General features: G+C 45.1%; 1 protein-coding gene across 1 annotated transcript in view; it reads left to right on the top strand.

The window, feature by feature from the left end:
- Nucleotides 1–20,697, top strand: part of LOC121545123 (leucine zipper protein 1) — a 92,175-nt gene extending 71,478 nt beyond the window's left edge. Inside the window, exons 4-5 of the mRNA XM_041855532.2 lie at nt 17,810–18,090; nt 18,522–20,697. Of these exons, the coding sequence (XP_041711466.2) occupies nt 17,810–18,049 (240 nt within the window). The 3' untranslated portion in view covers nt 18,050–18,090; nt 18,522–20,697. The remainder of the gene's footprint in view (nt 1–17,809; nt 18,091–18,521) is intronic.
- The last annotated feature ends 5,052 nt before the right edge of the window (nt 20,698–25,749 follow it).

The raw sequence follows: 25,749 nt of genomic DNA on the forward strand, positions 1-25,749 counted from the left end.
ACACAGACAGTGTGGTGAAGAAGGCACAACAGCGCCTCTTCAACCTCAGGAGGCTGAAGAAATTTGGCTTGGCCCCTAAGACCCTCACAATCTTTTACAGATGCACCATTGAGATCATCCTGTTAGACTATATCAACGCCTGGTACGGCAACGGCATCATCTGTAACCGCAGGGCTCTCCAGAGGGTGGTGCGGTCAGCCCAACGCATCACCGGGAGCACACTGCCTGCCCTTTAGGACATCTACAGTATCCGGTGTCAAAAGAAGGCCAGGAAGATCATCAAGGACCTCAGCCACCCGAGCCACTGCCTGTTCACCCCGCTGTCATCCAGAAGGCGAGGTCAATACAGATGCATCAAAGCTGGGACTGAGAGACTGAAAAACAGCTTCTATCTCAAGGCCATCAGACTGTTAAATAGCCATCACTAACCGGCCTCCACCCAGCACCTTACCCTGAACTTAGTCACTGTTACTAGCCGGGCTACCACCTGGTTACTGATCCCTGCACCTTAGAGGCTGCTGCCCTATGTACATAGACATGGAACACTGGTCACTTTGATAATGGAACACTGGTCACTTTAATAATGTTTACATACTGTTTTATCCATTTCATATGTACAGTATATATATATTTATACTCCGGACTCTGACATTGCACGTCCAATTATTTCTATATTTTTTAATTCCATTCTTTTACTTTTAGATTTGTATGTATTGTTAGGTATTACTGCACTGTTGGAGCTAGGAACACAAGCATTTCGCTACACCCACAATAACATCTGCTAAATGTGTATGTGGCCAATACATTTTGATTTGAAATGCTGACTGGAGCCTGCATTTCAGCATATTTCCGGTTTCCTAGATTTTTCCGGTTTTCGCTCTCAAAATCACACTATATATTTAAAAAAAAATCTAAATTGGAAGTCCACAACAATGCTTAAATCACATCAGGCGACTTTTGAGGTCTGTAAAAAAAAAAGTGTAGTTGACCTTTAATTCAATTGTGCATCTAGCAAGATACCATTTGTTTGGCTAGCAGTGTTTCTGTCAACAAGCTCTGTCTCAGCTCTGTCTCACGTCAGAATTAGATGTTCATCCATGTTTCTCAAATTTCAAAGTGGTTTAAGGTTAATTTTAGGCATTATCTCTGAATTCTTAAGGTTAGGCATTAACTCCGACTGGTTAAGGTTTGGGATAGGCTTAAATATAAAAAACGACTTTCTATCGCTGGATTTGAACATGCAACCTTTGGATGCAACCTTTCACTGTTGCCCCTAGTGGCCGGTTTCCACGTCATCTCCCAATGTCCTCAGGCATGGATGGACGTCGAATACTGACTTGTATCACGGGTTACTTGCCTGGTTTCTGTACTGTACAATGTACAGTAGTGTACATGTGATGGTTTGCAAAAACAAATTACCACCCGATTGATAGGTTGCAAATCATCATGATAATATTCTGCCTGGTAGGCCTACTTTGGAGTCAACATATAAAAGGGACTTTTTTTGGGGGGGAAAGCCTTAGAATTGACGGCATGCGCACTGGCTACACAACACACATGGGCGCACACAAACAGGCGTAAAGTTGCAGGAATCACTGATGCATTATTTTCATGAGTTTTGAGAAACTAGTTCAATTGAACTACTCTACCGCTGTCGTTCGTCTGTGAGCTGCTCCACAGGACAACCAGTTGTTTGAGCTGCACACTCTTGCTGCCCGACCGATAGATCTGCTCTAGCCTATCAACATACTGTACAATTCCCCGTGTATGCACCACACACAGGGAATTGTACAGTATGTTGATAGGCTACTGCTATTACGATTGACCCTTTTCCCCTCCCTTCTTCTCAATCAGGCCCGGCTTTTGTTTTTGTCTCGAGTGCCTCTGCTAAGGATTTCAGAGATTTTCAAGATGTAAAAAAGTTACGGCTAAATCTTAGTGGCACTCCATTCTCCTTTTCATCTCATTTAACACCTGATTTACTTAACAAAAGGCATGTCTCAATAGGTGAGCCAGATATGACATGGCACAAGTGGGGTGGGGGGGGACTTTCCTATTTTGTTCTTTATTGCTCCGCTATTTTTCCTCAAGCAAGGGGGAGGCCAATTACTCCTTGAATGTCCTACTCCTTGAAGTTTGCAGTTGTCTATAAAACACTATTTTGCTCAAAACATATATATTTATTTCCTTTAGTGTGTGTACTTCACTGTATTTATAATTGAGATATTGCTTCTCAACAGGGAAAGTTAACAAAATCACTGGAGGGCATCTTTAAGCTAACAAAGGGGTATGGTGTACACCCGCAATTAGAGCAATGTGTGTACCTACGTTGCTATTTGGAAAACTCCAGAAAACACCAACTCTAGCTTTCTGGTATGTCCACTTTGCATGAGTGTTCAGACACTATTTTTCACTGACGCCAGGCCTAAAACTTCAAGCTTAGCATAGCAGTTCTCTGAGCCTGATTCCTGGTGCCGAAGTCAGCACAAAGAGAAAAGGGTGGGACAAAAAAGAGGAGGATGAAAATAAGGATTTCTTTTTTTACAAAAACCTCAAGGATTTTTTTCTCCCCTTGCTTGTATTTTTTGTGCCAGAGCTTACAGACTGTGACCTACCAGCCGGTGTGCTATTCCTGACATAATTGAAGATGGGCATTGTTCAAAGGCACACCTCCGTGTAGCTGGCCTCCATTTGACTCCATTTCCCACAATATGTAGTGCATACAACTGGTGTCAGATCTTTAGCTGCTTATTAAGCATGGCATGTAGTCTGGTCAATTATGTCTGAGAGAAGGCTGACTGTCTGACACGTTCACTTTTATTAAAACTGACACGAGAGACAAGCTTGTTCACGCTTACTGGTAGAAAGTGAGTCAATCTGACATGCACTGGCACGCACGCAGATAAGCGTGCGTGCCAGTGATATAAATAATATATTTGATATAAAGAAAATGTCAATTCACATAGCTATAATGCTTTCTAGAAATGTGTTTTTAAGTACTGTCACGAGTTACAAAGCCAGAACCCAGAAGCAGACCAGGACAAGGTAAGTTGAAACGAAGGTGAGTGTTTATTTACAAATTCAAGAGTGATGCTGAATAATCCAGGGAACAGAGCGGGCGGCGTTGATTAGTTGTTGGGGGTGCAGTGGTTGATCCAATCATGGCTCGGCAGCCGCCGACCACCAGGCAGAGGTTGGATGAAGGTTCCGGACGAGTGACTGCAGATGGAACAAAACGGAGGTAAGTAAACAACAAACCAACAAGGTGCAAAACAACAAACTAACGCTAGAAGCTCTAAGACTGATACTCTGGTAAACCTACTGTTCATGGCTAACGATCCGGCAGGGAATGGATGTTAGGCCAGAGCCTAAGAAGGGTGATGATCAGGACCAGGTGTGCAGATTGCTGATGGGATGCAGGTGCGGAAATCAAGAGAGCTCCCGCCTAGCAACGTTGCCCGGCAACCAGGCAGGGAGCGTTCCAGAACCCTCGGGAAACTGGAGATCACGAGCAGAAAAACTAGTACACCGACCGGACCCGACTCAGACTGCCGGGATCGTTACAGTACCCCCCCTCCGACGAAACGCCACCGGGCGGACTCCCGGAGCGCCAGGATGGAGGCGGTAGAAGTCACGAATGAGGTCAGCATCTAGGATCTGTCGCCGCGGAATCCAACTCCTCTCTTCAGGACCATACCCCTCCCAGTCCACGAGATACTGGAAACCCCGGCCCCGCCGTCTGGAATCCATGATGCGTCGCACCGTGTAGGCAGGACCACCTCCGATCATCCGAGGAGGAGGAGGAGGAGGCGGAGGAGGCAACAGAGGACTGAGGAAAACAGGCTTGAGGCAGGAGACATGAAAGGTGGGATGGACTCTGAGCGTCCTCGGGAGTTTGAGTCGAACTGCCACCGGATTGATCACCTTCTCCACCACAAACGGACCAATGAACTTCGGTAACAACTTCCTAGACTCAGTCCGTAAAGGAAGATCCCGTGTGGCCAACCAGACCCGATCTCCCGATGGTGTAGGTGGGAGCGGGGATCCGGCGACGATTCGCCTGGAGCTGATACCGGTCCGAAACTCTAAGGAGTGCCTTTCTGGCCCGATGCCAGGTCCGGTGGCAACGACTGAATATGGGCCTGAACAGAAGGCACTGAGAGCTCCTTCTCCTGAGAAGGGAACAAGGGAGGTTGGTAACCATACAGGCACTGGAAGGGAGACATCCCAGTGGCAGATGTAGGGAGAGTATTGTGGGCATACTCAACCCAAGGCAACTGAGAGACCCAGGAGGTGGGGTTGGAAGAGGCCAGGCAGCGTAGCGTGGATTCCATCTTCTGGTTGGCTCTCTCCGCCTGACCATTAGATTGGGGGTGAAAACCAGATGTGAGACTGACTGTAGCTCCAATGGCCAAACAGAAGGACTTCCAGACAGCAGAGGTAAACTGAGGGCCACGGTCGGAAACGATATCACTGGGCAACCCGTGGACCCTGAAAACCTCCCTAACCAGGATCTCGGACGTCTCGAGGCAGAGGGAAGCTTGGCAATTGGCACAAAGTGGGCGAACTTGCTGAATCTGTCCACGATAGTCAGAACGACCGTGTTCCCCTCAGAAGCGGGCAACCCAGTGACAAAGTCCAGGGCCAGATGCGACCATGGTCGCGGGGAATAGGAAGGGGGTGAAGTAGTCCAGAGCTGGGCCGATTGGTACTCTTATTCTGCGCACACACTGGACAGGCAGCAACATAACCCCGAGTATCCTCGGCCATGGCAGGCCACCAAAAACGTCTGCGAAGAAACGCCATCGTCCGAGCCACGCCAGGGTGACAAGCCATCTTGCTGGCGTGGGACCATTTGAGGACCGCAGGACGAACCGACTCAGGCACAAACAACCGACCGGGTGGACCGTTACCGGGACCGGGCTGCGTCCGAAGAGCCGCCATCACCTCCTCCTCAATCTTCCACCTAACAGCTCCCACGACGCAGTTCCGGGGGAGAATTGTCTCGGTCTTGGACCCACTCTCCTCCGTCTTGGAGAACATCCGAGACAAGGCGTCCGCCTTGCCGTTCTTAGATCCAGGTCGGAACGTCAGGGAAAAATTGAATCGTCCGAAAAACAACGACCACCTGGCCTGACGGGAGTTGAGACGTCTAGCCGATTGCACGTAAGCAAGATTCTTGTGGTCAGTCCAGACAATAAACGGCTGCTCCGCCCCTCCAACCAGTGGCGCCACTCCTCCAAGGCAAGTTTCACCGCGAGAAGCTCCCGGTTACCCACATCGTAATTCCTCTCCGCAGGCGAAAGGCGTACGAGAGTAGTAGGCGCAGGGATGGAGTTTACTGTCCGTGGAGCATCGCTGCGACAGGATGGCGCCAACTCCCACATCAGACGCGTCCCACTTCAACGACGAACTGACGGGCCGTGTCCGGTTGAGAGAGAATCGGTTCGTTGGTGAATCGCCTCTTCAAATCCAGAAACGCTCGATCCGCCTCCGGATTCCACTTGAAGCTCCTGATACTGGAAGTCAAGGCAGTTAACGGAGCGGCCACACGGCTGTAATCCCGGATGAATCTGCGGTAGAAATTCGCAAACCCCAAAAATCTCTGGAGCTGCAATCTCGTACCGGGCTGGGCCCATTCCAGAACCGCTCTAACCTTCTCCTGGTCCATCCTAATCTCTCCCCTGGAGATGATGTACCCGAGAAAGGATGTCGTGTGGGCGTGAAACTCGCACTTCTCGGCCTTCACGAACAGGCGATTCTCCAACAATCGCTGCAGAACCTGCCGGACATGCTGGACGTGGTCGGAAGGTTCCTTCGAGAAGATCAGAATGTCATCCAGGTAAACAAACACAAAGAGACCGATCATATCTCTCAGGACGTCGTTCACCATACTCTGGAATACCGCTGGAGCATTGGTCAGTCCAAACGGCATCACCTGATACTCGAAGTGACCCATCGGTGTATTGAAACCCGTCAACCACTCGTCTCCCTCTCTGATCCGGACCATGTGATACGCATTGCGTAGGTCTAGCTTGGTGAACACCGTAGCACCCTGTAAGGAGTCGAAGGCAGAACTCATCAAGGGCAGGGGATACTTGTTCTTGACCGTGATGTCATTCAACCCCCGATAATCAATACACGGTCGAAGAGAGCCATCCTTCTTACCCACAAAGAAGAATCCTGCCCCCAGGGGGTGATGACGAGGGACGAACGAGACCAGCAGCTAGGGACTCCTTGATGTAGGTCTCCAAAGCCTCACGTTCAGGGCGGGAGATACTGTATAACCTTCCCTTGGGGTAGACAGCTCCAGGGAACAGGTTGATGGCACAATCATATGGTCGGTGGGGAGGGGAGTGACAGAGCCTTCTGCTTACTGAACACTTCCCCCCAAATCGTGATATGTCTCGGGAACCAGGGACAAATCTGGGGGTTTAGCCTCAATCACCTGACTGGGAACCGAATGGGGACAGGCAGTCTTGAGACAGTTAGCATGACAATCAAGGCTCCAACTCGTTACCTTGCCCGTCACCCAATCGAACGTGGGATTGTGTTCCTTCAGCCAGGGGTATCCAAGGACCAGAGGAACCTGGGAAGACGGCAGAATGAAGAATGAAATCATCTCCGAATGATTCCCCGACAACAGCATCTTAACCGGTTCAGTCCTCATCGTGATACGTGCCAGACTACTGCCGTTCAGAGTGGTCGCTTCAATGGCTTCCGGCAATTGCTCCTTGGAAAGCCCCAGCTGTTCCACCAACTCGGCATCAAGAAAGCTTCCATCGGCACCTGAATCGATAAAAGCGTTAATCGCTAAGCTCTGATTCCTGTTCACAAGGGTAGCCGGGAAACGGGGTCTGACAGAGGTACTGAGAGGTTGAAACTGGCTCGCTAAAAGTCCTCCCAACTTTAGCGAGCCGGGCAGTTTGACGACCGCCGGGGAACAAGTGGAGATGTAATGTCCCGAGCTACCACAGTAGAGGCAGCAGTTGGTCTTACGTCTATGTTGACGCTCCTCCTTGGTTAACCCGTGCCGCCCCACTTGCATGGGTTCAGAATCGGGAGAGAGGACCTCTCCACTAATCCTTTGTGGTGGAGAATGATCGACGTGTTCTGGTCCACCACCCGACCCGACTGGGAACTGAGAAGCTGATCGATTGGACGGACCCCATTGCTTCTCCCTCCTTCGCTCTCGGACTCGATTATCCACCCGAATAGACAAGGCTACCAAGCTGTCCAGGTCACTAGGCTCCGGATAGGAGATCAACTCATCCTTGAGCTGCTCCGACAGACCCTGGTAAAAGGCCGCTTGCAGAGACTCCTCATTCCACCCACTCTCCACAGCCAACGTCTTGAACTCGATCACGAAGTCGGCCACGCTGCGAGTTCCTTGGTGAAGCGAAAACAGGCGCCTAGCTGCGTCCCTCCCTCGGACGGAATGGTCGAAGAGCTTCCTCATCTCGGCCGTGAACCCCTGGTATGAAGCCATGCAGGGGTCTTGTCGTTCCCAAACGGCTGAAGCCCACTCCAGCGCTCGACCACGCAGCAACTCAATCACAAAGGCTATCCTAGCCTTGTCTGTGGCATAAGAGTAGGGCTGTAGATCGAACACTAACCCACACTGCATAAGGAAAGAACGGCATCTTCCCAGCTCCCCCTCATATTTATCCGGCGTCGGAACCTTGGGCTCATGGAAGGACACAGCTCCAGACGCGGCAGGCGAGATGGGTGAAACCGGTAGTGGATCCTCCACCGGAAACTTGCGCTGGTTCTGGACCTCCGTCAGACCGGTAGAAAGGTTCCGAACTGACAACGCTATCTCCTGTAGTGCCGTGCTATGTTGTCCCAACATCTTCTCCTGATGGGAAATGGCATGGCGAACAGAGTCCAGGTCCGCTGGGTTCATTACTGGCGGATCGTTCTGTCACGAGTTACAAAGCCAGAACCCAGAAGCAGACCAGGACAAGGTAAGTTGAAACGAAGGTGAGTGTTTATTTACAAATTCAAGAGTGATGCTGAATAATCCAGGGAACAGAGCGGGCGGCGTTGATTAGTTGTTGGGGGTGCAGTGGTTGATCCAATCATGGCTCGGCAGCCGCCGACCACCAGGCAGAGGTTGGATGAAGGTTCCGGACGAGTGACTGCAGATGGAACAAAACGGAGGTAAGTAAACAACAAACCAACAAGGTGCAAAACAACAAACTAACGCTAGAAGCTCTAAGACTGATACTCTGGTAAACCTACTGTTCATGGCTAACGATCCGGCAGGGAATGGATGTTAGGCCAGAGCCTAAGAAGGGTGATGATCAGGACCAGGTGTGCAGATTGCTGATGGGATGCAGGTGCGGAAATCAAGAGAGCTCCCGCCTAGCAACGTTGCCCGGCAACCAGGCAGGGAGCGTTCCAGAACCCTCGGGAAACTGGAGATCACGAGCAGAAAAACTAGTACACCGACCGGACCCGACTCAGACTGCCGGGATCGTTACAAGTACACTTTAGCCCAGTGGATCCCAAACCCCAAAAAAGTTTGGAACTCAGTTCAGCTTTAAACTTACTCTTGAAAGTTTATAAGTGGAATGCACAAAGTGCGATTTCAAAATTGGGTTGTGCATCAGCAGTTCTTCTTGACATGTTAGTCATTGCAGACCTTAGAGAGCTATTTATAGCTTGTCAGAAATGGCCAGATCAACTAGCCCATGTCAGCAAAAAAATAATATTTAGGTTTTTTAGCCCATAGATATTGTTGTAATTTTTTTGACACTCAAATATCACATGAATACACATTATACATGGCAAAATGCATAGAATTTGCTTTAAAACTGCAGCATTTTCTTTGCACCCCATGACAAAATGTGTAGAATTACAGGAAATAAGCTTTAAACCTGCAAAATTCTCACCACTAACAAGAGGGGTGCCACGTCTATTTCTATGCTTGTACCCATAGAAATAGACGGGGGGGGATGTTCCACAATGCGGGAAGGGCCCCCGAGTTAAAAAGTTTGGGAACCCCTCTCCCTCTCTTATCCACAGCACAACTATAGACGTACTAAAGGTTATACAGGGCGTCAAAAAGATGAGGTGAAAATGACAACTGTCTCACAGTAATAAGTGACTTGTCCAACAGTGTGCTGTTTGTCAAATGGCTACACTAAAACTAACAAACCCAGGGAAGCTGGCTACAAAAACATCTACATTTGTCACACTGACAAAGTAGCCCAGTGGATGGGATTATAGTGTTTTCCTGCAGATAAACAGGACATAACCAGGGATGAAGATTGATGTTGCTAGTCACAAACCCCCCTATACTCCCTCACCCCTATCATCCATCAGCCATGTTCATATTTATCTTCCATGGCACATATCTTATGAAGGGAAAACAACAAGCTTATTGATAAAGATGTCATTGGAATGGTCTGTCTGGGCTGCTTTGTGTCTGCTTCATAGCTCCTACTAGCTCAAGTTATGTTTACTTAATACAAGCACTAAGCAGGCATGAGTAGGTCTTATGGGTCATCACACAACAGTGATGCTTGTTGTTGTTGTGGTCGTAGCCTCTGAACTGTACATTTCTGGGTCCAGCTGTTTATGAGGGGATTAGGGGTCGCAAACCCACGGTGACCTGACTGGTCAGGGGTCAAGGGGGTCAGGGCTCCCTCTTTAACAAAGCTGCAGATGTGTCATTGTCTCACTGCTGGTTGTTTGGTTGGCCGATGGGGCTCTGTTTGATTCTGTTCAACTCAACCAGTTCCTCTCGCAGTCAAAACAAACAGAGGGCTCAGATGCCAAGCGTCACCAGCCCTCCACCAACCTTTTCATCTCCAGCCGAGCGAGACATTTAATAAATAACATGACGGCAACACGGCCCTTAGATCTATAATTACTGTCACGCTCTGCTTTATAATGCCCCCTATAGCCCCTCCCCCTCGTTAGCCATCAATAGGGTGTGTGTGGGTGTTTCCTCTTTTGTTTTCTATTGCTCCTTAAGCAAGGGGGGAGGCTGATGACATCACATTTGACCATCAGACCAACTCCTTGAATGCCCTACACCTTGAAGTTTGCAGTTGTAAAAAAAAACACTATTTGCTAAAAACATATATTTTTTGACCCTTTAGTGTGTGTACTTGACTGTATTTATACTTGGGATATCCCTTTATAACAGGAAAAGTTGAAGAATCGCTGGAGGACGTCTTTAATGAAATCAGCCTAACACCTAAGCCTGGCCCCACCCCCCAAGAGGTCCTTTCAGCGTCCCGTACCTCTATGGGCTCTCTGCCCTCATCGAGAGAGAGAGAGAGAGAGAGAGAGAGAGAGAGAGAGAGAGAGAGAGAGAGAGAGAGAGAGAGAGAGAGAGAGAGAGAGAGAGAGAGAGAGAGAGAGAGAGAGAGAGAGAGAGAGAGAGAGAGAGAGAGAGAGAGAGAGAGAGAGAGAGAGAGAGAGAGAGAGAGAGAGAGAGAGAGAGAGAGAGAGAGAGAGAGAGAGAGAGAGAGAGAGAGAGAGAGAGAGAGAGAGAGAGAGAGAGAGAGAGAGAGAGAGAGAGAGAGAGAGAGAGAGAGAGAGAGAAGAGAGAGAGAGAGAGAGAGAGAGAGAGAGAGAGAGAGAGAGAGAGAGAGAGAGAGAGAGAGAGAGAGAGAGAGAGAGAGAGAGAGAGAGAGAGAGAGAGAGAAGAGAGAGAGAGAGAGAGAGAGAGAGAGAGAGAGAGAGAGAGAGAGAGAGAGAGAGAGAGAGAGAGAGAGAGAGAGAGAGAGAGAGAGAGAGAGAGAGAGAGAGAGAGAGAGAGAGAGAGAGAGAGAGAGAGAGAGAGACCAGTTCATTAATCTTATCCCCTCCATCCACCCTCTTTCCCATTACTCACATTAGCCATCCCTGGTAGGATGAACTCTTTCCATGCAACCGACTTCTTCCTAAAGTGCAAAACCAGCTGTGTGCTGCTGATGAACTACCTAATTTGTTGTGATTTTTTTTCTCTTCCAATCACTCATTGTCACCTCTGCACCCTCCCAAAGGGAAAATTATTATAAATCAACAGCGCTTGTTTCCAAAATGCCTCTCTGTTAACTTCACCAAAGGCAGTCGTCCTCTCTTATTCCAGTTGTGTATTTAGTATTCAAAAGAAAAGGGCTTGAGGCATCAATACCGTATCATTGTAGAGCCATTGATTGGGTGAAGGGCAATAGGATGAACAGTAATTGCAGTGTCAAATGTCAACTGTCATGGAGATGTGCATCTCAACATTAGGATATAGAAGGGAATTCTAGTTGACCATCAATAACCACCATGGACATCTCTCTCATTTTGTCTATACTAGGGCTGTCTCAGACCCAAAAGAAATCTTGGTAGACCGAGAGTCGTCCTGTTCTTTCGACCAATCGAAATGTTTAAACTTATTTTTCCAGATATAGACACACACCCTATGTGTTGGAATAAAATCAACTACATATGCACTGAGATTGTCTGATGCTTTAAGCACACTGTTTGAGAAAAGAATTAAGACACAAATGACTCAAAGAGCCCGATGGTCACACTGTTAAAAAAAAAAGTGTGTCAGTGCAAAGGTTGCAACATCATTTCAGCCATTTAGTTTCTTACTTGTTTCAGACTGAAAGGTTCTGTTACTGAAATCCTAATTTGTTTAGGAAAAACATTCCCTATTCCCTCTACCCTTGCTCTCTTTACGTGGAACATGTAAGCATCGCATGCATGTGACCAATAGGGCTTGACCTATAAGCCTATCATAATCACATCAATAAATTAGTTCTTACAGATTCCGAACACAGTAACACGTGACAGCAAAATGGATGCGGAGGACGTGAAAAACAAACTCTAAACGGGCGAATGTTTACTGGTTGCTCAGGAGGGAAACGGGAAGTCAGATCTGTGGAAGACATTTGACTTGCACTACCAGTCAAAAGTTTGGACACACCTACTCATTCAAGGGTTTTTCTTTATTAAAAATTTTTTTTTACATTGTAGAATAATAGTGAAGACATCAAAACTATGAAATAACAGATATGGAATCATGTAGTAACCAAAAAAGTGTTAAACAAATCAAAATATATTTTATATTTGAGATTCTTCAGTGTGCAAAGCTGTCATCAAGGCAAAGGGTGGCTATTTGAAAAATCTCAAATATATTTTGATTTGTTTAACACCTTTTTGGTTACTACATGATTCCATATGTGTTATTTCATAGTTTTGATGTCTTCACTATTATTCTACAATGTAAAAATAAAGAAAACCCTTGAATGAGTAGGTGTGTCCAAACTTTTGACTGGTACTGTAGTTGTGGAAACTACTGGAGATCAAGAAAAAGGAGGGTATAGGAGCAAGCGTTGTGTGAGTATTATGTGTGCCAAATAGTTGATGTTAGATTACAATATAGATTTTTCTGACCATTTGGAACAGTGTAAACAACACTAAATAAATAAGTATACCAGGGAGTCTGTTCTAATGAGAGAGAAAAAAATATATAAAGCCTTTATTACAGCAGACTAAAAACAGATTCATTCATGAATTGTGGTTTATTTATTGTTTAGGTTAATTATTCAAAGCTCCCTTTGTTATTTAATTTAACTAAAATGCTTGATTGCATTTCAAAGCATGAATGTCTTGTATGCTGTGTGACGGCATGAACGAATGAATGATTGATTGATACAGTAGCCTATATATTGAAATATAGCCCTAAGTTACGGTATTAAGACTAAACCGGACGCACTCTTAGGCCTACACCTCGATGGTGGTTATACAAGGCTCCTATACAAAGCCTACTAAAGATAACGACGTGACAAATTATTATAATGACGATCATAATAATAATAGTAATAATAACAAGGAGATCTCGAAAAAGGAGGGTATAGGAGCGAGAGCTGCGTGCATATTATGTGACAAATAGGTGCTGTTAGATTACAATATTATTTTTCTACCCGTTAGAAACAGTGTAAACAACACTAAATAAAGTAATACCAGTCTGTTCTGACTGAATTTTTTTTTTTATGTCTTTATTACAGCATAGCAAAGATTAAAAACAGCCGAATCTTTGAAATTGCTTTATCTGACATTTTGCCGTTGCATCAGGCTTGGTGCTCACGGAATCAGTAGGCTATTAAACAAACACTCAAACAGGCAACAGAATCAAGATCTGTCTTATTTCTGTAGATAGATATATATGGATGATTTATGAAGCCAGGTACATTTAACATTTAGGCTATTGATTATAGACCTAATTAAGTTGGTTTCTTGTCTCCTCAATTTTCTTAGACAAGTAGGCTAAGGCAAGGGCTGTTTCCTCGTTTATGCTGCTGCTGCCTCCGCCGCATTGTTCTCAATCCCAATATGCTTTGCTATTGCTATTATGCACATAGCAACATAGGGAAAAGCGCCATTTCTACAGCGCACTGAAGATTATGATTCAGGACCGCGGACAGCGACCATATCCAACGTGGGAGAAAGCGCATTTGTTATAATATTAGATTTATTAGTGTTGCACCATTATTTTTACATAATACAGTGGGGGGGAAAAGTATTTAGTCAGCCACCAATTGTGCAAGTTCTCCCACTTAAAAAGATGAGAGAGGCCTGTAATTTTCATCATAGGTACATGTCAACTATGACAGACAAATTGAGATTTTTTTTCTCCAGAAAATCACATTGTAGGATTTTTTATGAATTTATTTGCAAATTATGGAGGAAAATAAGTATTTGGTCACCTACAAACAAGCAAGATTTCTGGCTCTCACAGACCTGTAACTTCTTCTTTAAGAGGCTCCTCTGTCCTCCACTCGTTACCTGTATTAATGGCACCTGTTTGAACTTGTTATCAGTATAAAAGACACCTGTCCACAACCTCAAACAGTCACACTCCAAACTCCACTATGGCCAAGACCAAAGAGCTGTCATAGGACACCAGAAACAAAATTGTAGACCTGCACCAGGCTGGGAAGACTGAATCTGCAATAGGTAAGCAGCTTGGTTTGAAGAAATCAACTGTGGGAGCAATTATTAGGAAATGGAAGACATACAAGACCACTGATAATCTCCCTCGATCTGGGGCTCCACGCAAGATCTCACCCCGTGGGGTCAAAATGATCACAAGAACGGTGAGCAAAAATCCCAGAACCACACGGGGGGACCTAGTGAATGACCTGCAGAGTGCTGGGACCAAAGTAACAAAGCCTACCAACACACTACGCCGCCAGGGACTCAAATCCTGCAGTGCCAGACGTGTCCCCCTGCTTAAGCCAGTACATGTCCAGGCCCGTCTGAAGTTTGCTAGAGTGCATTTGGATGATCCAGAAGAGGATTGGGAGAATGTCATATGGTCAGATGAAACCAAAATAGAACTTTTTGGTAAAAACTCAACTCGTCGTGTTTGGAGGACAAAGAATGCTGAGTTGCATCCAAAGAAAACCATACCTACTGTGAAGCATGGGGGTGGAAACATCATGCTTTGGGGCTGTTTTTCTGCAAAGGGACCAGGACGACTGATCCGTGTAAAGGAAAGAATGAATGGGGCCATGTATCATGAGATTTTGAGTGAAAACCTCCTTCCATCAGCAAGGGCATTGAAGATGAAACGTGGCTGGGTCTTTCAGCATGACAATGATCCCAAACACACCGCCCGGGCAACGAAGGAGTGGCTTCGTAAGAAGCATTTCAAGGTCCTGGAGTGGCCTAGCCAGTCTCCAGATCTCAACCCCATAGAAAATCTTTGGAGGGAGTTGAAAGTCCGTGTTGCCCAGCGACAGCCCCAAAACATCACTGCTCTAGAGGAGATCTGCATGGAGGAATGGGCCAAAATACCAGCAACACTGTGTGAAAACCTTGTGAAGACTTACAGAAAACGTTTGACCTGTGTCATTGCCAACAAAGGGTATATAACAAAGTATTGAGAAACTTTTGTTATTGACCAAATACTTATTTTCCACCATAGTTTGCAAAGAAATTCATTAAAAATCCTACAATGTGATTTTCTGGATTTTTTTCTCATTTTGTCTGTCATAGTTGACGTGTACCTATGATGAAAATTACAGGCCTCTCTCATCTTTTTAAGTGGGAGAACTTGCACAATTGGTGGCTGACTAAATACTTTTTTCCCCCACTGTATAACCATATACAATTTCAGTATCACATGTCTTGTGATGGACTGTGCCATCCCTGTGGCCTCCGCAATGGATTAGTCCACTGAGACAGGCGCCAATCAGACAGGTATCTTGTGCACCTGGTGTCTTGCAACTGCTCGACTAAAGAAATCTCGGTCGACCAACAGCCTATCGACCAAACAATCGACTAAATGGAGTCAGCCCTAGTCTATACACAGCTCTGCTGTCCCAGGGTGACGTTTAATTTATAAGGTTTGCTATATCAATCAGTGTTAGGCAGACCTACCGTGCATTGTTGTCAATCATGAAGCCTCTATCTCCCATCATTGATCAGCCATAGTTTATGCGTCCACATTTTTCTATTAGTTGTTTTTATAGAAATTGAAGTTGATCCTGACGTTTTACCCTCTGTCTGTTATGACCTCTGTCAGGCTAACCCCACACAATCAATCGTCACTGAAGAGAAGACCCAGAACTTGATGTCGTTAGGTACAGAGGGTCCCTATCTGTCAGTAGATGGCTTATTGATTGGCGATTTATCTCATATTTATTTGGTTGTCATTTGTTTGACCCCTCATCATAGAGATCCTAGGGGACATCTCTTATTCCATTGTAAGGTCACAGTTGTGACAGCATTATAGCATCAGATTATAAGGGTCTCTGTGTGGTTTTAATGGCCAGTGGGAAAATGGCGACTGACAGCATACAGCCTCACTAACTCTTCATTCTCACCTCCAAGTACAGCACAGAACGTCAGTGTTGTTTTTTGCAGCCCACTGTAAAACTAAGAAACCTCAGATGGTATGTGAATGGTCTGTGAACTTATGGTTGGCTGTGGACCATTGCTCGATCTGTCTGATTGCGATACGAAAACATCCTTTGTGTGAATCAGTCAAACCCAGTGGCAACAAGGTGAAATGCATGGCCCATACGGTCATTCTGGTTGGTTTTTGCCCGACTTGAACCAAAAAGCCTGGGAAAACAATCTGCGCTGGAGTTAAACTTGGACGATTCCACGGAGGAGAGCTGGTAGGTGGTTAAAACATCAGAGGAGATACCAATGGCCTGTAAGAAAAGTGATTGAGAAATGGGTTCCACAAGGTATGTTAGAGCTATTAAAGTCTTCCCTGGACAATGATCTAGAGACATACATTTTTATAAGCGGATTGAATTAAGGTTTCTCTGAAATGAATTACCTTGGGTGTAGTGAGCATTGTCTGCTTGGAGACTAGCTTTGGTACACGTCGCTTCTAACATGGAACGAAAGTGATGTACTTTTGAAACGCAACCAAAATTAGACAGATTTAATGTCAAAGCAATGGCGTGTTCTGCAAGGCATGTAATGCATGTAACACTCAATTTGTGTTGTCCTCGAGGTAAACTATGTAGTTGGCCATGATTCTGTGCTGTAATGTAAGCCAAAATGTTTTCATGACTACTGCCTGAAGGGGTGTTTTCAGAACTGAGTGGATTTCTGAGGCTTTGTCAAAAGTCTGTCTTAACGCAAGAAATACACCCCACCCAAACTGTTTTACTTTTGTTCTCAAAACAAAAAGTGGGGCCAGATTTGATTTTTTTTTTTTATCGTTACTTTCAACAACAAAAAAATCAGCCCCCAATCATAAGGTATTTGAGTGAAGCGGGAACAAAGCAGGTTTGTGATGAGGGCTTCAGCACTTGGCATTCCCAGTACATTTCCTCTGCTCATGTGGCAGATCAAATTGTCTAACCAACATTTATAATGTTCCGACATTCCACAAGCACAAATATTTTCTGAAATTAAGATTTAGTTATGGGAAAATGTCCCTAGTACCTCACACAGAGGGAACAAACTTGTTCCTTCTGGGGGTTTTGCACTCATTGCTTATTTAAGCCACTCAGCTGAAAGATTTAAGTTAGACCTGTATTTGTAGGCCCATCCAACCCGGAACCTTTTTAATAATATTTTTCTAGAATAAGGAGTCATCTCCACTATCCGCAGGAAAATGTCAAGAGTTGCAGCTTCAATGGCTCAGAAAATAATGCTGTGGTTTGGTGTTAAACGATTCCCCCAAAAAGAACATGACCATTGTACATTTATTTGGTGTTCATGAAGCCTAATTTACATATGGTTACACTCAAAATAGAGCATAACCCAACTCTTCAGCAGTAATGCTGTAGTCAATGCAGAATGTGCTCTGGTCATTTCCTCCCTTTGGGATGAATAGAACAGGAAGTTGCCATCTTAGGTCTGCCCTGCCCGTTTGGCAGCCCCTCGCATCGTAACGGGCTTCTTGTCTGCCTGCCCGTTATCCCCGGGAGACGCAGAGCGGCCATTAAGGGCAATTAGCAACGTTCTGCTGCGGTAGGCAGGATGGGATTCCAGCGGCCTGTCACTAGTTACAGTGCTACAGCCTTTTTAAAACTGAAATCATAGGCCTTTGCTTTCAGACGTTTACTAACTGCACTGTCATCTCACACTTTCCTAGAACAAGGTCATTGAGGTTGCGTGAAGGTATGCAAGCAAGATTTATAGGGGGATCATTTGCTAGTCGAGCCCCATATAAATTATAAATCCCTCACCGGGGTGTCTTGTTTTCGGTCTAAGGTTTTTTCTCCCTCTGTTTTGTGGTAAAATCCACAGTCGCCGCAGCTTGCCATGATTTCACTTCTTCTCACAGACCGTTGAGTTAATGACCTATAAGTGTTTGTTGTTTCTGTTTCACTGTGACTAGGTTGCTGACGACACAGACCCGAGCCCTGGGTCACGGAGGACGAGGCCGGCGCCCGGTGACCTGGGTACCTATGAGAGGGAGAGAGCAAGGGGCTCCAGGCCTGACCTAGGGGCCAGCAGAGGAAAGGGAACCACGGCTTCCAGACCAGAGCTGTGGTCCAGTAGGGGTCAGGCTGGCCATGCGGAGGGGATGACCAGGCGCGGCAATCGACCATGGAGCAACCGTCAGACCGACAACTAAACCGGCCAACCGTCTTAGTAGCTCCGCTTCATAATGTCCAGGTAGGATATTACATTTGACAATTTTGTGATTTATCCAGAGCGACTTACAGTTGGATGTCCGAGGAGCCTTCTTTCTGGCCTAGCATTGTTAATTGACAAGAGTATCTTTAATTTCTGATATAGTTTCTGATAGTGTATACAGGTTGATACTGTATAGTGTTATCACCTGACGAGATAACATGAAGGATTATCTTCTCATCTCACTGAAACTGTGTATTAGCCATGACTATTACAACTACTGTATTTTTATGGTGGGAATCTTTTTAGAACTCGGTCAGAGGATAAATATGTGACTCCAGACTGAGCCACTGGAGACTACTTGACTGCACTTCTTACTTTAATCAAAGGAAGTGTAAGTTGAATTACTCCTACTCTAATGACGCCACCCAGCCCTCTCTTAGTATACGACTTGTGCACTCTTTTTTTTCCAGAGCTCTCCATACCCCCAAACTGCCTGGAGCCCCTTAACAAGGTGGAAGGTACTGCATCAAGCATATCTAAATCACCCAGCAACAGCAGTCGCAGCCACACAGAAGAATAATCAACTCTCAAGTCCCTGTCCAGCACCAAGTGGAGTGCAAAAACAAGATGGCCGCCCTCTGAAACCTTCAACCACACCCTCCATTTGCTCAGTTGTATTATAATATGCCCATATACAGTATCGCTCTGGTGTGGACCTCACCACCAGTGAACGTACCCTCTTCCGCTTCTTCTCCTACCGGATGTATTATAATGTATTCCTCAGACTCGACAAGGGAGAGACGATCACTCGGGTGACTGGGCCTAGAGGTGTGTGTGTGGGGCGCAGGAAAGGGAGAGACACAGGAAGGAAGGATTTGTTGTCTTTCGGAGTGGACCGTTAAAAGACCTCACTGTAACTTCCCAGCGGAGCTCCCGAGCTGCACAAAGGATGTACCCATGCGACCAGAAATGGGGAGCGAATTACTTGGATTAAAAATAAATGTACGCTGATCTTTGATTTATTCAAACTTAATTTGGTGAGCGCTTAGACCATGCATTTGCTTCATACCGACAACTAGAGAACGACCGATATGGGTTTTTAAGGGCCTATACCGATACTGATTTTTGGAGGTCAAGGAGGCCGATGGCCGATATTTTATGCCGATAATTAATATAATTAAATTTGAGCATTTTGATAAATCTTCCCAGAGACAGCCATAAATCAATTATACAACCATACAATCAATTTGACTTTGTTTTTAACAATCTATCTACATAACATAATGGTAATCATTGATTTGAATGGTTAATCTCTTGATAAACTGGGTAAATCAAGATGGCATAGGCCTGCCTACTCACAATACAGGTGAATTCATACCCAATAAGACTGTGCATGCGTTGAGTTTTTGAACTCATTTTGGCTGATTTCAGTGGTCTATGGGAGTAACTGATTACATGTACTTTTGAAAAACTAGATTACTTCTTGGATTACTTTTAAATTCAGAAAGGATGTTTGTGGATACCTTTCGGTTTTCTCAATGACATTCAATGAATCATTGAAAAAAGGTGCACGTTTAAGTTTTTTTCCACCTGAGGTAGTCTGACCACAAGTCAGAGACCACTATGATGACACCAAATGTGTTTGATGGATCCTTTTTGTCTTCTTCTAATGCCTCTTAAGAGGAAAGTCATCCAAAAGTAACAAAGTAATCAGATTATGTTACTGAGTTTGGGTAATCCAAAAGGTACGTTACTGATTACAAGTTACTGATTACATTTAGAAAGTAACCTACCAAACCCTGTTAAGCCTACAGATCAACAAAATGTTAAGAGGTAGCCTATTCTCTTCTTTTATAAACGTGCGTGGTCTCTTTAAAGGTGCTACACATAGGATTTTTCGGAATTTTTGCATTGTAATTTCAGAAAATGTTCATAATATAGTGGAATGATAGTGTTTCACAGTATTACTTACCCGCCAGTGTTGTGATATTCGCTTAGTAATTACTCCCGCCAGAGCTGCATCTGGGAAAGCTGTTTTGACTTTGTGGCTGTGTTATCTAGTGGAAAGCGGGTCATGCGGCCAATGTAGAAATTGCTCCGTCATTTACTGGTTGTTAAAATTATACACTGTTGCTCAATTTCAGTTTATGTGAAAAAACAACCACTTAATCGTGTAGGGCAGTGGTCACCAACCTTTTCTGAGTCAAGATCACTTTCTGAGTCAAAATGCAAGCTGTGATCTACCGCTCAGATTTTCTTTTAACATTACTTAAAAAACTTAAGCCTATGCAACATTAACCAATTAAAAACAGTTCTGTAGCAATGAGGTTTGTGCAGTAGGCTATAGGCCCTATACATTATCAAGGCTATGCTTGAATTGCCCTGCCAGACAAGCCACTAATAATAACACCACAAGTTTATCGGAAAACACTTTGCTATACTCATTTATTCCAGCTGCAGTGCTGGTTGTAGCGTGAGTGGAAGTAGGGAGAACGTGCATTTTATGGCTTATGAAAGTGTTAAACAAAGTGTTGACAGTGCTGAATAGCAACTTAAACATGAATTTACTCATAGAAATGGCAACTCTTTGCTGTATTCATTGAGTCTCTGTCTAGTCATGGTTTTAAAAGTTTTGAAATCTCACAGTATCAACTTTGCTGTGCGTTCGATGCTTCTTTTTACAGTCTATTGCTCGAGGAAACAGTGCAGTGATCTGAGCTATCTGATTGGCCATCGGTAGGCCTATAGGTGCACTTGCTTTTTGGGCCTGCCAGGTAGGCTATGGTTCAAAATGGGATACATTTACCTTCCCAGCGCTACGGCTGCTGAATCAAGTACACCTACCGTCAACGGCGAGAAACCAATAAAAAAAATAGGCTTTATCGTTGTTTTTTTTACAGAAATGCTTGGATATCAACCAGTCGCTTGCGATCGACCGGTAGGTGACCAATGGTGTAGGGAATGATTGTACCATCTAAATCGCTGTGAAATATATTTTCAATAACAAAAAATATATTTTTTACAGCTGTTTTGAAGCTGGTGGATGAAGGCTCAAGCGCAAGCCTCCGCCATATTACGGGGAAATGGGATGCGGGGGAGGGGGGGGAGATTTGTTTTAAATGCAGCCTAGTGCTGTTGCAATTCACCTAGCTTCCACATAGAGGAGAAATTCTAGGTGTAGCACCTTTAAGAGAAAATACAACACTCAGGACTCATGTAGCCAGACAGTTCGTGAGAAGAAACCTCTGGCCACTCGTTTAGCCAGGGAGTTCAGCTCGGCAAGCGAAAGACAAGTCATTTAGCAGTGAATTAACTAAATGTTTGGTGACAATCAGCTTTGAAATTAGCATGTTTTGCTTTATAGTAGCTATCACAAGTAAAGTTCTAGGGTAATGAACTGACTTTAGCTTTATAGTTAGAAAAGTTGTCTCTATGAATGCAAGCTACTGGTTTGTTGCTTTGTAAAGTGCTGCAGCCTGTATGGACATTGTTTTGCTAAACAGTAAATTATCACTTTAAACATTTCTACATTCCTCGTGGCATTATTCAAGTGTGCTAAATGTATATGCAGCATGAGTGGGTAGCTAGCAAGCAGCCCAGAGGTTCCTTGAGGACAGGCTAACTAGCAATGAGCGGTACCGGCTTGCAGGAGTGCGCTCGGGCTATAAAGGGAAAATCGGCTGCGCCGATAGAATAGGAAAGGCTAATATCGGCCCAAAAATATTGGCTGACCGATTATCGGTCGTTCTCTACTGACACCATAGCATTTTTGCAGGCTTTTATTTTGCACATTATACACACGCGCACACACACACACACATCTACACACCTATAGCCATTTTTAACCTACAAAACATGACTATCGTCCCAGAGAATGCATAATGTGGGCCTAAAAGAGGATTGAATGTAGGGATTTGCGGAAGTTTGCATGTTTCTACGTACTGTATAAGAGGAGCATTTTGAAGTTATGTGCCTCCAGTGTCCCAGCATGCTCTCTGCTTTAAGAACAACAAAGGACCCTGTCATATATGCACATTCTTATTTACTTATAGGCTGCATACAACATCCTCTTCAACATCAGTACCTAAGCAAAACGGAAGATGATTGCCAAGGACTTTGATCAAACCTTCAAATTGTGCTTCATTTTGTTTCTCAGTAATTCACTCCCTGTTGCTCACCCTCGTCATCTCCCCCTCCTTAACTGGAATTGTGGAATCGAGCGGATGGTCTGTTGGGACAAACGGCAGAAAAGAAGGTCCACCCCTTTTGTCTGCATTCATTGAATGATGGAATGCACATATTTTAGCTTGGGTGGAGGGGACATATACCGAATATTAGTCATCTGCAAGAGGACTACTATTCCTAGGGTGCTTTGCTTCAGCGCACCTTCCTCCCTGGACTGGAGGCTCCAACTGGAACTGCTGACCTGGATCTAGCAGTAAACTCTGCAGCGCTGCTGTGAACAGCCAATCAGACATAGGAAGCAAAGCGTTGGGCTCGTATTGTCCAATCACCACAAGGAACAATCAGTCCAAATGTACGCGACTGGGTTCGCAGTGCGAATCGTCTCAACTTCTCCATGTTTTTTTTTCTATAGAAATGTATTTTGTTTTAATATTAAAATTTGACTTTTCGTTGTTGGATTAGGGAGGGTTTGCTGTCTGTCACTGGCCAGAAACCTAGGAATCATGGGGGTGCCATTGAAACACAACCAGTCTAGTTTTGAGGTCTGATATACTCTTACATATACACACTACAATACTCATACAGGCAATACTCTGTGAACTCCTAACTACAAACTCTGGTAGGAGGGGTGCCATATCGCGTCAGGAATGGCAGCTGAACCTGAGAATGGCCTTTGCTTGGCTGTCATTGTAAAGCAAAAGAGCAAATTAATCTCCCCCTCAGATCCTATTGGAGAGTCACTGTATTATTACGCCATGCAATGACTAGGACGTTGGATACAGAATAGGGTAATACAGGTGGTAGTATTGTTCCACGACCAGCTTGTTCACTAGTTCTCTTAGAGTTCTCGCCAGTCAGATCTCAAGTATACTATGTGGGATTGACCAGAGAGGTAGAAGTTTTCCCATGATACTGGTCAGTTGTTGTAATTTAGCCTTACTTGTACAGTACCAGCCAACCAGCATTTTCACTGTAGCTTTCATATTTATTTAGTTATTTACTACAAAATGCATATCCCTATTTTTCATTGTGAACTTTGCAGTTTGGTGATGGGGACCTATCATTTACAATCATTTAGATTTGATAGTGTATTGATTATGGGAAATGGAAGAAGTCATCACACAGAATACAAAAAGAATGACCCCCCCCAACCATGAAATCACCACCATGTATTCCGCCAACCCTGCGGAAATGTGAGGTGCAATTCCCCTCCTTCTACTAGCTACACATTACTCGTTTCCTTTTTAAAGAATTATTCCTCCACTTACTGTCAATGCTGTGAGTGGTCCTCTAATCCTGCTCTAGAATGATATCTAAACATATTGGTGCCTTGAGTGACAGAGCGAGAGGGGAGTGGGATATATTGACACTAGTACACAACTTTAGTCAAGGTTTGTCTACTGGTTATTGTGTGGACAAGTATAATGAATGCTCATTACACATTTGCAAAGATTTTTACATTTTGAGAGAATATTTTATAGAAGACTGTTGGTTTCAACTGATGAAAATTTTCCAGAAAATAACAAGACCCTTCAATCTTTTGAATTGAATAGTTTTGTTTTGGGACCCATAAACGAATGTTCACTGCCCAAAATGTTCTACCCTTTCGGTTCGCCTGTCAGAAGGGCTCTGGCTCGGCTCAGCATCATAAAGCATTAGTTTTGCCATGTGGCCCCTTACACGGCTACTGGCCCATCTGCGAACATGTGTTTAGTGCAAACACACACCGCTTGATGCTGTTCAGAAGCCCTGGGCTGATGTGCCAAGCACTACGGGATGACTTGGCCCCGCTTAGCCACTTCCAAAGGCTTATATTGTTGACCAGTCCTCCTTGGTTACCAGCATGATGACCGCCTGCCGGCCACTTGTTCCAAATCTGTATTTCCGACCTTGTCACTTCTGTCCTATACAGTGGTTCTGAGAAGGGAAGAGTACAGTGGTTCCAGTTTCCCCCCTTCCTCTCCCCATTCCCCTACCTCAAGAATGCCTTGATTCATAACGACCGTGATAAGCATTGCTAGTTCTGAGAGCCGTTTTACAGGCTGCCAAAGCTTGCCGGCAGACACTGATATACAGCCCCCAGATAACCAAAAGGTCAAAGGTCAAGGCTGGAGCTAATCGCGTCTTTCCCTTCGACTTTGGAGGGTTATAAATACTGGGGGGAAATCGAGACGATTTGGCAGCGGCCAGCACTAGCCCGAAACAGAGGCAGTCGATGGGTGTCCAGTCAACTGGCCCGCTCTGATGTGCCAAAATCCACATGCTTGTTGTCCATCATAGCCAAGGGATTTATGTGTAATGCTCATATAAAAGTGTCTGTGCAGACTCTCGATGCGAATCACTCAGTGGGGATATTTTGATAGTAGGCAATTAGCAAGTGAGCTTGAGCCCCTTTTAAGAAGGTACGGATTTCGGAGGTCCGTGTCAAAGTTGAGCCCAGGCACGTGCACATCAACTGTCATTCCCATAGACGTACGTCACCATGTGTCGGGTATCATCATATCATTGATCCTATGATGCAAGGCCAGCACCCCTGTCCCAATGTCTCTAACATCTTCCCCCGCCATACAGTCTCCCCTGCCCCCCTACATGCCGAGGGGAGTCTGGGGGTCCCAGGATGACAGCAGCTGTCGGAAACCATAGGTTTTATGTGCTCTCCAAGGGTCGTCCAGGAGACTGGCTTCAAAGAAATAAGCTTTTTAAAGGGCAAGGCTGAAACTCCATCCCCCCCAGCAGCAACGCACGTCCACTTCTTCCGTATATGGCCCCTGTGTACATGAACACTTCACTGTAACATTACCACAACTTCCACCGCTGCATGGCCTCGCTGTGCCCATCTAAGGGTTAGCAAGAGGGGCTTCATCTGATTTGGGGAAGAGGGAGGGGATGAGGGTGTGCCATCAGCACCCCTTACCACACAACGTCCTCACGTGTAACTGGGTATTACCGAATGTTGTTTTGGAGTCTTTCGAGAGTCCACACTCAGCTGGAATTCAAAATAAGGCATTGCAGGATTTCTGAAGAGCCAACCAAATGTCTCTGTTTGGGTATAGTGAGTATCACAGATATTTTGTCTGCTCAGATAATCAAAGTAACCAGTGCTGATTGTCAGATTAGGTATGATAGGAGAAAGTCGGAGAAAGACGAGGTTTTGACAGGAAGAACCTCCACCATTTTGAGATGAGAACTGAACGGTTAACACTCCTCATTCTGTAACTTCTGGTGTATAAACATCTGTTATTTACACGTCATTGTTTTTTCCTCTCTTACAAAGTAGCGGAGAATGTACTTAGCGGAGGGAGGCCAGAGAGCGGAAATGGCTCTTTGGAGTGAGTTGGCATTGGTCCTCAAAGGCCTCCTTTGTAAGTGGAGGGTTCATGGTGTCAATAGACTTCAGAAACGGTAATCTGCACTTAACCAGCACTTAACTTAAGACCCTACATAAGTAAGCCCCTTTTTGTCAAAAGTCACTTTTGATGTATTTTTCTTCGCTGAATGTATGGTCATCAAAGG

Source organism: Coregonus clupeaformis, chromosome 29, assembly GCF_020615455.1.
Source record: "Coregonus clupeaformis isolate EN_2021a chromosome 29, ASM2061545v1, whole genome shotgun sequence".
NCBI classification, from domain to species: domain Eukaryota; kingdom Metazoa; phylum Chordata; class Actinopteri; order Salmoniformes; family Salmonidae; genus Coregonus; species Coregonus clupeaformis.